The 12,034-nt window shown below is 33.4% G+C and overlaps 1 protein-coding gene and 1 long non-coding RNA gene across 2 annotated transcripts; both read right to left on the minus strand.

Moving 5' to 3' along the window:
• Window positions 1-5,239: 5,239 nt before the first annotated feature.
• LOC123318594 lies at window positions 5,240-6,491 on the minus strand. Its single transcript, XR_006538374.1, has 3 exons — window positions 5,967-6,491; window positions 5,530-5,804; window positions 5,240-5,473 (listed from the first exon to the last, which is right to left on the minus strand). It is a non-coding gene; the product is annotated as an uncharacterized LOC123318594 (long non-coding RNA).
• A 2,010-nt stretch (window positions 6,492-8,501) lies between these two features.
• Window positions 8,502-11,613, minus strand: LOC123319188. Its single transcript, XM_044906051.1, has 3 exons — window positions 11,354-11,613; window positions 10,320-10,963; window positions 8,502-10,270 (listed from the first exon to the last, which is right to left on the minus strand). The coding sequence occupies exons 2-3, from the start codon at window positions 10,960-10,962 to the stop codon at window positions 8,502-8,504; spliced, it is 2,412 nt and encodes an 803-aa protein (XP_044761986.1). The 5' UTR covers window position 10,963; window positions 11,354-11,613.
• Window positions 11,614-12,034: the final 421 nt, after the last annotated feature.

Genomic DNA, 12,034 nt, shown 5'->3' on the forward strand with positions numbered 1-12,034 from the left:
ACTATTATAAATGAGGAAAAGGGTTCGGAAAAATTGTGAGAACTTTTAACTTACATTTTCACCTTTTGTGGTTCTGTTGTCATAAATTTCGATGTCATAAATTAAAATTAAAGAGAATAAATTACTGCTCGCATCTAAATCTTTGAAAAGACTGATGTGATGATGTTAAATTATCAAGTTAGATGTTTCTGGAGTATGCGCGGACAATTATGGCAATTTACTCACTCGGGTTGGACAACAAGCTTCTATTTATTCTTTATTTTTCCAATTAAATAATAATATGCGGTATTTAACCTTTCTATATCGTTTCTTTTGTTAATGGAATTTTCGTCTTGTTTTATGGATATCATTTCATCTAATAACCGTTTTTTTAAATTTGTTTGCCTACCCAATATTTTTACTGACCCAGGATCGAAATTAAAGGAATTTTTTTTTTTTTTTTTTTAACTCTTTATTGCATATTTACAATCTACTTATCAGTAATCAGTAAATGTTATGAGATAGTTCATGGCTTGAGTTGGGTACCATCCATCAATGGTTCACCACACATTATTCCTCCAAGAGGTCTTCGGGCCAGGTTCTTTTCAATCTCTTCTCCATGAGGGGTTCGGTGAAAAGATTGCTTATCATAACATTTTCGTGATTTGTGGTTCGGTCCTTGTATTTGTTGATTCTTGGCTTTATTGTATCTTTTATAGATTTTATTCCCAGATCATTTTGTAGACTTTGGTTTGTGACATACCATGGGGCTCCTGCTATCATACGCAGTGTTTTCGACTGGAATGACTCAAGTATTCTTGTGTTGGACGGCTTAGAACATCCCCACAGTTCTATTCCGTAAGTCCACACTGGTTTAAGGATACATTTGTAGATTGTCACCTTATTTTCAAGAGACAGCTTCGATTTTTTGTTCAATAGCCAGTACATTTTCTTTACTTTAAGGTCGAGTTGTCGCCGTTTCATTTTTATATGAGTTCTCCATGTTAATTTTTCATCCAAATGTAGTCCAAGGTACTTGATCTCTGTCTGGATAGGTATGGGTGTGTTTAGTAGTTTTACTTGTGGTGGTTTCCCTTTTTTATTTGTGAAAGTTACCTGGGCCGACTTGTTGGTGTTGATTTCAATCTTCCATTTTTTAAGCCACTCAGAGAGAGCATCCAGATGATTTTGTAGTTTTTGGGATGATAACAATGGGTCTGCATCTGAGGTTATAATTGCTGTGTCGTCTGCAAATGTTGCTATGGTAGACTGGTCTGTTTGTGGGATATCCGAGGTATATATCAGGTAGAGTATAGGCCCGAGTACGCTACCCTGTGGGACGCCAGATCTTATGGCCTTATAATCGGATAACGAGTCCTCTATTTTAACCTGCAAGTAGCGGTCGTTCAAGTAGGACTTCATTAATTTGTAAAGTCGGTCAGGTAAGATTTTTTTTAGTTTGTATAGTAGTCCCTCATGCCAGACTTTGTCAAAGGCTTGTTTTACATCTAGGAACACTGAGTTGCAGTATTCTCCTGTTTCTAGGCAAGTTTTGATTTTGTTGACAATTCGATGGCATTGTTGGATTGTTGAATGCTTGCTTCGGAATCCAAATTGATGATCCGGTATATGATTTTTCAGTGTTGTTGTTTCTTCTAGTCTTTTTAGTAGGAGTTTTTCGAATAGCTTAGACATGATAGGTAGCAGACTAATTGGGCGGTAGGATTCACAGTTTGTTGGTGTCTTGCCGGGTTTAAGTACCATGATGACTTGTGCGAGTTTCCACTGCATTGGATAGTAGCCTATTTGTAAAATTCTATTGTATATTGTAGTGAGAAGAACTATGGCTTTCCGTGGCAGGTTTTTCAGTACGTCTCCTACTATAAGATCGTGTCCAGGTGCTTTGCGCGAATTCAATAATTTAATTTCACTGAATACTTCCTTTGGTGTAAAGGGCTCAATTGGAGGAGATGGCTGGTTAGGAGCTTTTAGAAAATCTTTTATTTCACTGTCAGAGTTACCTTGTTGTTGGTTGGGACTATATACTTCGGCTAGGTATTCGGCAAAAACTGTTGATTTGTCAGAGTTTGTGCGAGCCCAAGTTCCATCAGATTTTTTGATGGGTGAGTTGCTTACTATGGGCTGTTTCAGCTTTTTTGTTGCTTTCCACAAAGAATGGTCGTCAGGGGATAGCTGGGTTATGTAGTTATGGAAACTGTTGTTCTTTATTTCCTGTAAGGTTTTCGTGATTTCGTGGGTCAGTCTGTTTAGGTTTCTTTTGACTGATGGGTTTCTACTACTTTGCCATAGTCGTCTTACTCTTCGTTTTTCAGATATCATTTGTCTGATGTGTAGTGGTGTATTTTGAATTTCCACTTTTTCACCTGCATCTGGTGTAGCAGTCCAGGAGGCGTATTGTATGATTTCTGTCAGGTATTTAGTAACTTCTTCTATTTCTTCATCATTACTTATTCGATGGTTCAGAGTTATGGCTTCATCAATTGTTTTCCGAAATAGTTCCCAGTCTGTTTTTGCGGTGCATAATTTTGGTATAGACTTCTTCTGGATCGGTTGAGTGCTAAGGGTGATTATTATGGGACTATGATCGGATGAAAGATCGTAACAGGATTCAATATTGTTGTGTACATCACCAATGCCTTTAGTTATTCCAAAATCAAGCAGGTCGGGGATTTTATTCAAGTCAGTGGGCCAATAAGTGGGTTCTCCTGTAGATAGGATATTTAGGTTATTGTTTAATATCGTTCTGTATAGAGCTCGTCCTTTGTGGGTGGTTAATCTAGATCCAAATGCAGTATGTTTCGCGTTCCAATCGCCTGCAGTAAGGAAACGAGGGCCTAGTGTGAGTATGAAGTCGTTGTATTCTTCAGTTGTTACTGTATGGCGTGGAGGACTATATATTGCTGCTATACACAGGGGCCAATGGAAGGTTTCCAGATTCAGTACAGTTGCTTGGATTTTGTTAGTGATATAAGGCTGTTCTTCATGGTGTTTAATTGTATTTTTTATTATGATTGCTGATCCGGCATGAGCTGTTCCATCTGGGTGGTTTGCATAATATATGTTGTATCGTGGTATTTTGATATTAGTATAATAGGTTGCATGACTTTCTGAGATCAGAAGGATGTCGATTTTGTTGATGTTTAGAAAATATTCTATTTCCAGGATATGGTTTTTTAGGCCATTGGCGTTCCATGCAGCTATTCGTAATGATGTAGCCATTAGTTTGTTAGTTTGTTGATAACTGTAGTGAGCATGCTTAGGATCATGCTGTTTTGGTTGAGCAGTTGTGTAAATAAGTTTTTGAATTCCTCATACCGCATATTATTATTTAATTGGAAAAATAAAGGATAAATAGAAGCTTGTTGTCCAACCCGAGTGTGTAAATTGCCATAATTGTCCGCGCATACTCCAGAAACATCTAACTTGATAATTTAACATCATCACATCAGTCTTTTCAAAGATTTAGATGCGAGCAGTAATTTATTCTCTTTAATTTTAATTTATGACATCGAAATTTATGACAACAGAACCACAAAAGGTGAAAATGTAAGTTAAAAGTTCTCACAATTTTTCCGAAACCTTTTCCTCATTTATAATAGTATATGTGTGTGTATGTATTTTGAAAATATTTTTTTTTAAATAAGGTTTTGATCTTTAATTGTAAGTTTCGAACATCCGAAATTATTGTAGTTTTGTTGTACCATTTCAGAGCCCTGATGAAGATTTTATAATAAAGTCGAAACTAGTTGGCCTTTTTTCCAAAACCTGGTTTTCTGAATAATTCGTCGACCTAGAAACCTGTCAAAAATCACCTGAATTCGTACTCATAGGTCTCATCATCATTCATCCTAATAATTTATGTATAATCCTCCGAGAATCGAATCAGAAGTTAACGCTTTAATAAATGAGGAATTGAACAGGGAATAAGTTATCAAATATTTATTTTATGGAGATTATCAAATATTTATTTTATGGAGATCATATACATTGAAAATTGAGCTTAAAATAATATGATATTTTCATCATGCATACTCGGCTTGACGCTTTCGTTTTTTTATTTTTTGAATGATGTAAACTGTTTTTTTTTTGTGTTAAGCACGTATTCAACAATCACAAGAATATAAATAATGAACAGAAATTAATATTCATAAATTTTGAACTTACGTGATCCCAGTAAATCTGAAGCAGATTTTGAATTGTGTATTTAATTAATCACTATATATTCGCCCAATAATGCACCTACTTGAAATTCACTTCTTCGTTATCGATACGAATCGTTTATATGATCATAAAACAATAGATTCATAAAATCATAGTTTCATTAATTTATGCATAGATTTACTGTATCACAATCATAGACATACAGTCATATTATTTCTATGATAACTGTACATATTACAATAGACTTCCAAAACGAATTCATTCCTAGATAACAAACAATCGCACCCATAGGCCAACTAATGTTAATATAATAAATATGTTAATATAATAAACAGTTTCAAAAAACATATGGTACCATCCACATAATTCTAAATCTTCATTATTCTATGGTCTTCATATTCAATCATTCAAATTGTTGATACAGCGTGCATGAATACTCCAAATCATTTTCTATCTCAAAATAGTAGAAGAATTATTCACACAGAAAGAGGAATTATACTAATTATCGCTTATTCAAATTAATACTTGAAGGAAATAGAATTTTATTCAATGTATTGAAAATATATATGAATATTATTTGGCGAATTAATTTTTCACTTCCCCACCACAGATGAGCGGTAAACCGTAAACCATAATTATTTATTCTTCATCTTCTCTGAAAAACTGTGTATTCTGTAGGAATATAAGGAATTGATTAGCAAATAACACCTATATATTGTGGCTTTGTTATTATATTAATTATTACAGTCAGATAATAGTGGATTCAAATCCTACTCCTCCAGTTATCTATTCATATTTGTTGCGCTATGAATCATAGAAGCATATTCATAATAATTATAAAATATCAATTCGTTATTCGAGTTATTTTGAAATTCAGCACCGATATCTTTTACAGTACTTCAATAACTCACCAAAAACTCGAAAACTTCATTAAAATATCTAAACTGAAATGTTTCAATTATAATTTGAGGCATATAAAAGTTTTAATCAATATCGTTATACCTAGCTAGACTTAGTTTTCCATTCAAGGAAATATATTGTTGAATAAACCATTGAAAAATTGCTATGACATAAACATAAGGAGAGGGCTTTTCATATTTCATGTAATGCAGAAAATTAACATTTAATTTTTCATGATAGATTCAAATAATGTTCACTGTTTATCAATCATAGCAATAAGGTAGCAATGTAAGAATATTTATTGATTGAAGAATATAACAGTATTATACATTTTTCTTGAAATGTGACTCTTATTATTACAGTAGCATAAACCTCTGTTATTAAAGATGTTACATATGTTTGGAAATAAACCCTAAAAAATATCTTTCATATAGTAGAATAAACTTATGTAATAATATATTTCTTAACTTGCAAGATCTAAACATTTTGCACAGGATACTTCAAATGATTTTCTTTTCCATCCTAGTATAACTTCTCAAAAGTGGCAGCGTAGAAGAATCAATTCTCATTATTCGATATCTGGCAAAATCCACTGGAATCTGTTTCTACAGACCACATCACAATTTTCATCCACTTAAATAGTTTCAAATGATTTGCTTTTTTAAGTCCTGCTCATTTACTCTCTACGGAAAAGTAAAATTTGACATAACCTTCGCTCATCTAACCTTGAATTGTTCTGCGTGCTGCAACATGAGAAAATCTGTATGAACATAACTATAACTGTTTGAGAAAACTGAAAAAGATGTATGTAATTTGGTCATTTTTTCACATAGAAGTGACCAATGACCAGCTGATTTTTAAAGATATATGTTTTTATCAGAGATTATCTTTGTATATAGACCTACCTCCGAGGTTGCTCTCTCAAATTGAATTCTCTTCAAGGGTCGTTCTGATAAATTCAATTCATCGTGAAGTGATCAACAATCACTTGTTCTTTTGAGGAGAAGTCTCAAAGGATCAATTCATATTGAAATACATGTTTATATAATAACAATAAGTTTTTAGTAGTCATTTTCAATATTTGTGAACGCCATATTTCGTAAAACTTGATTGGGAAATCAAATGTTTCAATCCATCCTATGATTTGAATGGCAATTCTTACTCAAATTCTAACGGTTCTAACAATACTTCTAGATCCTGAAACGAAAACAATCAATTGGAAACGAAACAAACTGTTTTATCTAAATGGGAAAATCAATGGAGAGAATGTTGTTGTTATTCTTGAATATTTATTTCATTCTGAATCCAAAAATCTTGACTTCATTCTGATGATGAACTGTAGTAATGTACTCAAAACAATTCTCACATCTTCACTCAGACAATTATAATTTGATCGATTTTGGATTTTTCCTTATTTATGAACTACGACTTTTGATATAAATAAATGTTCTGTACTCTGACATAACCTCTACCAACCTCCTTCCATCATAGAAATAATAATATCATAGATCTATATCTTTGAATAATCAAAGATTATTATAATATAATATAATATAATCTTTGTGAATAATATTATTATTTATAATATCCATAATATTACCAAATTTTTAATCCTACAATGGAGTGATGACATACATTTATGTAGGAATTTATGCTAAATGTATCGATATGTTTTTCATCTGTTAGAAATTTCTTTTATATATCGATATCGAGATCGATATCCTTTTAAAGAGAGTAAAAGACTTTCGTCTGATTATAAAAGACGAAAATTTATTCAATTATCGTTTTTCTATTTATGAAAGAAAGAGTCAGTAATATTAAAAATAAAATACGATAGCTATCTATAATTATAATTTTTACAGAACTAAATATAGGTACTTCTGTCAATGGTAGTATTCGAATTGTGAACCATCGTAAGATAAGCATGCCAAACATCGCGAGAACAAACGATGGCAAATTAATCATCGAAATATTTATTCAGCAATCCGTGATTTCTATCATAGAGGCTCAGGTTCACAAAATATAATGCATATTCAACGGTTGCTATGGTAACCCAGCCTACTTATAATGCAACAGAGAATCGAAAAGCAGGAAAAAGTATTGAATTTTTTTCTAGTGTAACATTCATGTTAATAGCAACATATGATACATTTTTGAAATCAGCAAAAAAATTGCAGCAAGATGAAAGAACTGTATACTATAGTTCATATTTGAAAAATCAGAAATCCCTGTCGTATCTCGAAAATGACTGGATCGAAAAATTTGATAATATATTCGAATTCCTCATAAAAAAGTGCCTGTAGAATGTAACAACTGATTTCGAATACAAGTTCAAATAAGCGAGTTATTCAGCTTCATTGAAAATGACAATTTCTCAATTTTCGTTCATAACTCAAAATCTATAAACGTTAGGCTGGATCTGGTTTCAGTTTTGGATTAGTCAAGAAAAAACAGCTCGAGAATGTGCCGTCCGTTTTCTTCTAGCTGCTATAGTTCTCGAGATCCCTTCTCAGTAGACAACGAATTTTGCCCACCCTGTACATTCTATAAATTCATACTTCATGGAGAAGAGAAAATGTATATTTAATTGTTCATGATAGATTCAAACAATGCATAGTTCAATGTACATGTAGGTATTCAAGGCAATAAGAAAGAGATCTCCGAATTTTTATTGAGTTATTTTACCATATAACAAATTTTTTTCAAATTAAAATTTATACAGTACAATATCAACCTGTCTTAACAACATATGTTTCAAACATTTGGAAAAAACACATAAAAATCTTATTCATACTGTAGGATAAATCTATGTAATAATAATATTCCTATAATTGCAAGCTGTGAAATACATCAAATTATAATTCTCTCTAGAATAATTCTTTGGAAGTATTATAATTCTTTCTAGAATAATTCTTCGAAAGTAACAGCATAGAAATACCACTTCTTATCATTCGACATCCAGGAAATTCTATTGAAATCTCTTTCTTCATTCCACATCCTTATTTACATACAGTTAGGTATTCTGAAATGATTTTTTTTTCAAACCCTGCTTAAGGTAAATGTCCCAAATTCGGACAGGTTAAGACAAATCTTGATTAACAAATTGTGCAGAAATTATATCCTAAACATTTCACTACGAAATCCCTCATATACACATGCACGTATGTTTTTCATACATTATTCTCAATATTGGGAAGTAATAAAAATGCACACATTTAATAGAAAATATTTATTATTCCTGTCTGTTTGTGAATCTAATTCAGACAGGGTAAACCATATTCAGTAGTTAATTCGGACACACATGGGACCATAATTTGGACATGGTCCCTAATGCTGAATTTCATCACCTTATTCTGAACAAAGCAATAATTTAAGATAAATTTGAGAAAAATATATTTCAATGAGCGTAAATTGAAAAAAAAACGAATAATTCGTTGAATTCAGACACTTTGGAACTTTTTCATTTCTCCAACAGTGAAAATTCCACGTTTGTTACATAGAACCGGTTCCTCAATTTTTTCATAAATTTCATCAAAATCGTACCACAAAATATCTTTTTTTAATGGCCACTTCCAATTATTTCCACTCTGTGTCATCACGCTCATAAATGCTTTTCCTTTTTGAAGTTCCTCAATCACCCCAGGAAATTTTATATCCAGATAATCCACAACCACGTAATCTCCAACCTTGAAATTTCTATCTTTATTTGATTTAGTATTATTTGTAGTTTCTGATGAACTGGTTGCTATTTCTTCGGTTTTGCCATCGTGATATTTATTTAAGTAACTTTTATTCGTCTTCGTTTGCTTATTCTTCAACTTCTCTAGTCTTTGTCGTTTACGATTTTCTTTCTCTTCTTCCTTTTTTTCTTTAGCTTCTTGCTTCTTTTTATAATAGGCTTTCCATTGTTCCGAAGTCGCAACACTTGGAACTTTTACTATGGTCGTTTTCTTATTTTCAGTTCTTTTATTTTCGGGCCAAAATATAATAGATTTAAACGGAGATGGTACCTGAAATGGTAAGCTACTGGTAGACGTTTTTTCAATTTGTTCTGGAGATTTTTCCATTCCTTGATCAGGATCTGCATGTTTTCTAGGTTCTGCCATTCCTGCCTGGTTCGTAATAGGCAGCTCTTCGGAGCACTCATTCACACTTTCGAAATTGGAAGAGTTAACATGCATACTGGTTCCTCTCTCTTGCTCTCTCTTGGCTTTTTCTTGACCTTCAGCATTGCTAACTGCTGCATTATATTCTGTTGGTGAAACTGATCCATTTTCGTCAATTCCTGATGTAACGGAAGTTTCGGCAATTTCCATTTCCACTTCTTCAATTTGATTACTAGCATTCAATATCTCTTCAATCCAATCTCCTTCTAAAACAAGGGTATTGTCAGGTAAGTTACCTATTTCTTGCTCTTCCTGGTGAGTATTTATAGAATTCCCATTAACGGTGTTTTTCAGTTTCTTCCACAAAATGTAGAGATTATCATCCTTAATGTTGCCTGTCCATTCTTCCTGTTTGGATAGACAAGTTTCAAATTCCACTAGTTTTTGTTTTTCTATGAAGCTTTCGATGAATTTCAGATGTTGTTCAGTAAAGCCGATAATCTCGTTGGTTTTACTAGGGTAGTTATCATTGTCAGCTAGCTCAGGTTGACTTACATCAGCAGAAACCAATTTAGAATAATTTATAGCATTCGCATTGAATGGAAACAAACCACATGTTCGGAATGCATTCTGTAATATCCTAACATTGAGAACTTCTTTAATGGTAGTCGCCAGTAGTGGTGCGAAGTTTTCTTTCCTGATTTTTTGCTTGTTGTTCTCCACTCTGAATCTTGCGACTGCATTTTTCCAGCCATTTTTCAATGGATGAAAAACACCTACGTCCATTGGCTGAAGCATATGTGTTGCATTTGGAAATAAGCTTATGAGAATTATTCCATTGTCAGAGCAGAAATTACTTAGATGCATCGTCAAATGTGATTTATGCCCATCCACATAAAATATAACTGGTAATGGTATATTGTTCCTTATGAGCCAGGGATGGAATATATTGGAGACGTATTCAAAAAAACTCTCGCCGGTCATCCAGCCTGATTCAGATTTCCCTAAGCCCCATTTATCAGGCATTAGTGCTACTATGCTCTGAGGAATGCGTTCATAGGCAAACATGACCATTGGAGGAGGCAAATCTCCAGCTGCGTTTCCTGTAAAATAATAAAATAAGTATAATAAATAGCAATTAGGGTCTTATACCTGTGATGAGTGTTGTTATGCATTCTTTCTCATCATTGGCAGTATGGTTGTAAACTGTTCTGCAGCCCTTCATTGCCAGTACTTTTTTTCCCTTTGGACAAAGGAAGAACGCACTTTCATCAGCATTATAAATTCTTCGTGGATCATAAAGAATTTCGGTCAGATTATTATCATGGAAATATTGTTCCAGTTCCTTGAACCAGTTTCTGATTTGAACTTCAGTTAATGTGGCTCTAGAATGAACGAGGTTTTGCGTCATTCTTCTTGTGATTTCCGGATGTCGGCGAAGAAAACCTTCATACCAATGCCTTCCAGGACGATTGTCTTTGAACGGATTCTCTCTTTTCTTCTTGAGTAGCAACATTCGTACACTATCCAATAATTGACTTCTGTCTACAGGAAAACCGACTCGACTTACACTAATAATCCACTTGACCAATGTGCCCTCTTCTTCTGCGGTCAAAATTGTTGGGGCTCCAGCAGAACAATTGATGGCATATTTTCCATGAAATTTTGAATGCAACGTTGTTTTAGGAATATTGAATTCTCTGCTGGCTCTCTTAACCGGCATTCCATTTCTTATAGCTTCCAAAGCCAACTTGAGCGTATCCAGTGAGTAGTTTTTATTCTTTTTTGAGGGCATTCTGAAACATTCAAGTTGGAGAAGCCTGTATTAGAGAAGGTGAACCTAATTGTGACACATCATATCCTTATTCGGACACCCATGTCCGAATTAGGTTACCATGTCTGTTTCGCAGTAAACTCTTCAAACAAAGAGATTGCTGTGTTTGAACTAGTCAATATTGTAGAATATATATACATAAGAAAATTTCAATGTAAACCTAATTCGGACCCCTCTATGTCCGAATTAGATATTGAAAATTTTTAGTGTCCCTAATTCGGACACCTCTATAAATTCTAGGTTATAACATACAAACGTTAGTTTTTCAACGGAAAATACCATACAGATACCGAAAAACTTATTGCAACATTAGAACATGCGATTATAAAATATATTATGACAAGAAACGTACCTGGAAAGTGTCTGCAAATCCTCATTCACTATAAGATAAAACACTGAAATCACTGTCACTCGCAAACCGCCTTTTCCAATGGACGCATGAAGTATAGGAAAGTTGGTACCACTGAAGATTTTGGTGGATGATTTCAGATTATGACTGTAGATGTCTTTAATGCATAGACTCTGTCGTTTCCTTGAACTGATTCGTTATTATGCTCACTTGAATTAATTCTGTCCGATATTGGGACAGTGTCAGCAATCGGGACATTTACCTTATTTACTCTCTACGGAAAGGTAAAATTTGTCAAGACCTTCGCTGATTCTCCCTTGAATTGTTCTATACATTTGAGCTGTAACATGAGAATAATCTGTATGAATATATAAAATACGACTGTTTGGGAAAAGTTGGAAAAGCTCTATGTGACTTTTTTTACATAAGATATGCCAAAAATCAGCTGCTTTTTGAAAATACACAATTTCAGTAATTCAAGCATGATAAGAATCGATGAGAATTTAATTTTTCAGAGGCTATATTTTGATAGACTTACCTCTGGGACTGTCTTCTTGAATTTTCTTTCAATGGTCATTCTGGTAAATTCAACTGATCGTCAGGCAACCAACAAACACCTATGTCGTTCTCTTCAAGAAGTCTCGAACCATCAGAATGGATAAATTCATAATGAAATACATAATC

This window comes from Coccinella septempunctata, chromosome 8 (genome assembly GCF_907165205.1).
Source record: "Coccinella septempunctata chromosome 8, icCocSept1.1, whole genome shotgun sequence".
NCBI lineage: Eukaryota > Metazoa > Arthropoda > Insecta > Coleoptera > Coccinellidae > Coccinella > Coccinella septempunctata.

Coding starts and splice junctions, on each gene's coding strand:
- LOC123319188 (XM_044906051.1), bottom strand. CDS start 10,962: ATGCCCTCAAAAAAGAATAAAAACTACTCACTGGATACGCTCAAGTTG. Junction 10,271..10,319: donor CATAACAACACTCATCACAG/GTATAAGACCCT, acceptor ATTATTTTACAG/GAAACGCAGCTGGAGATTTG.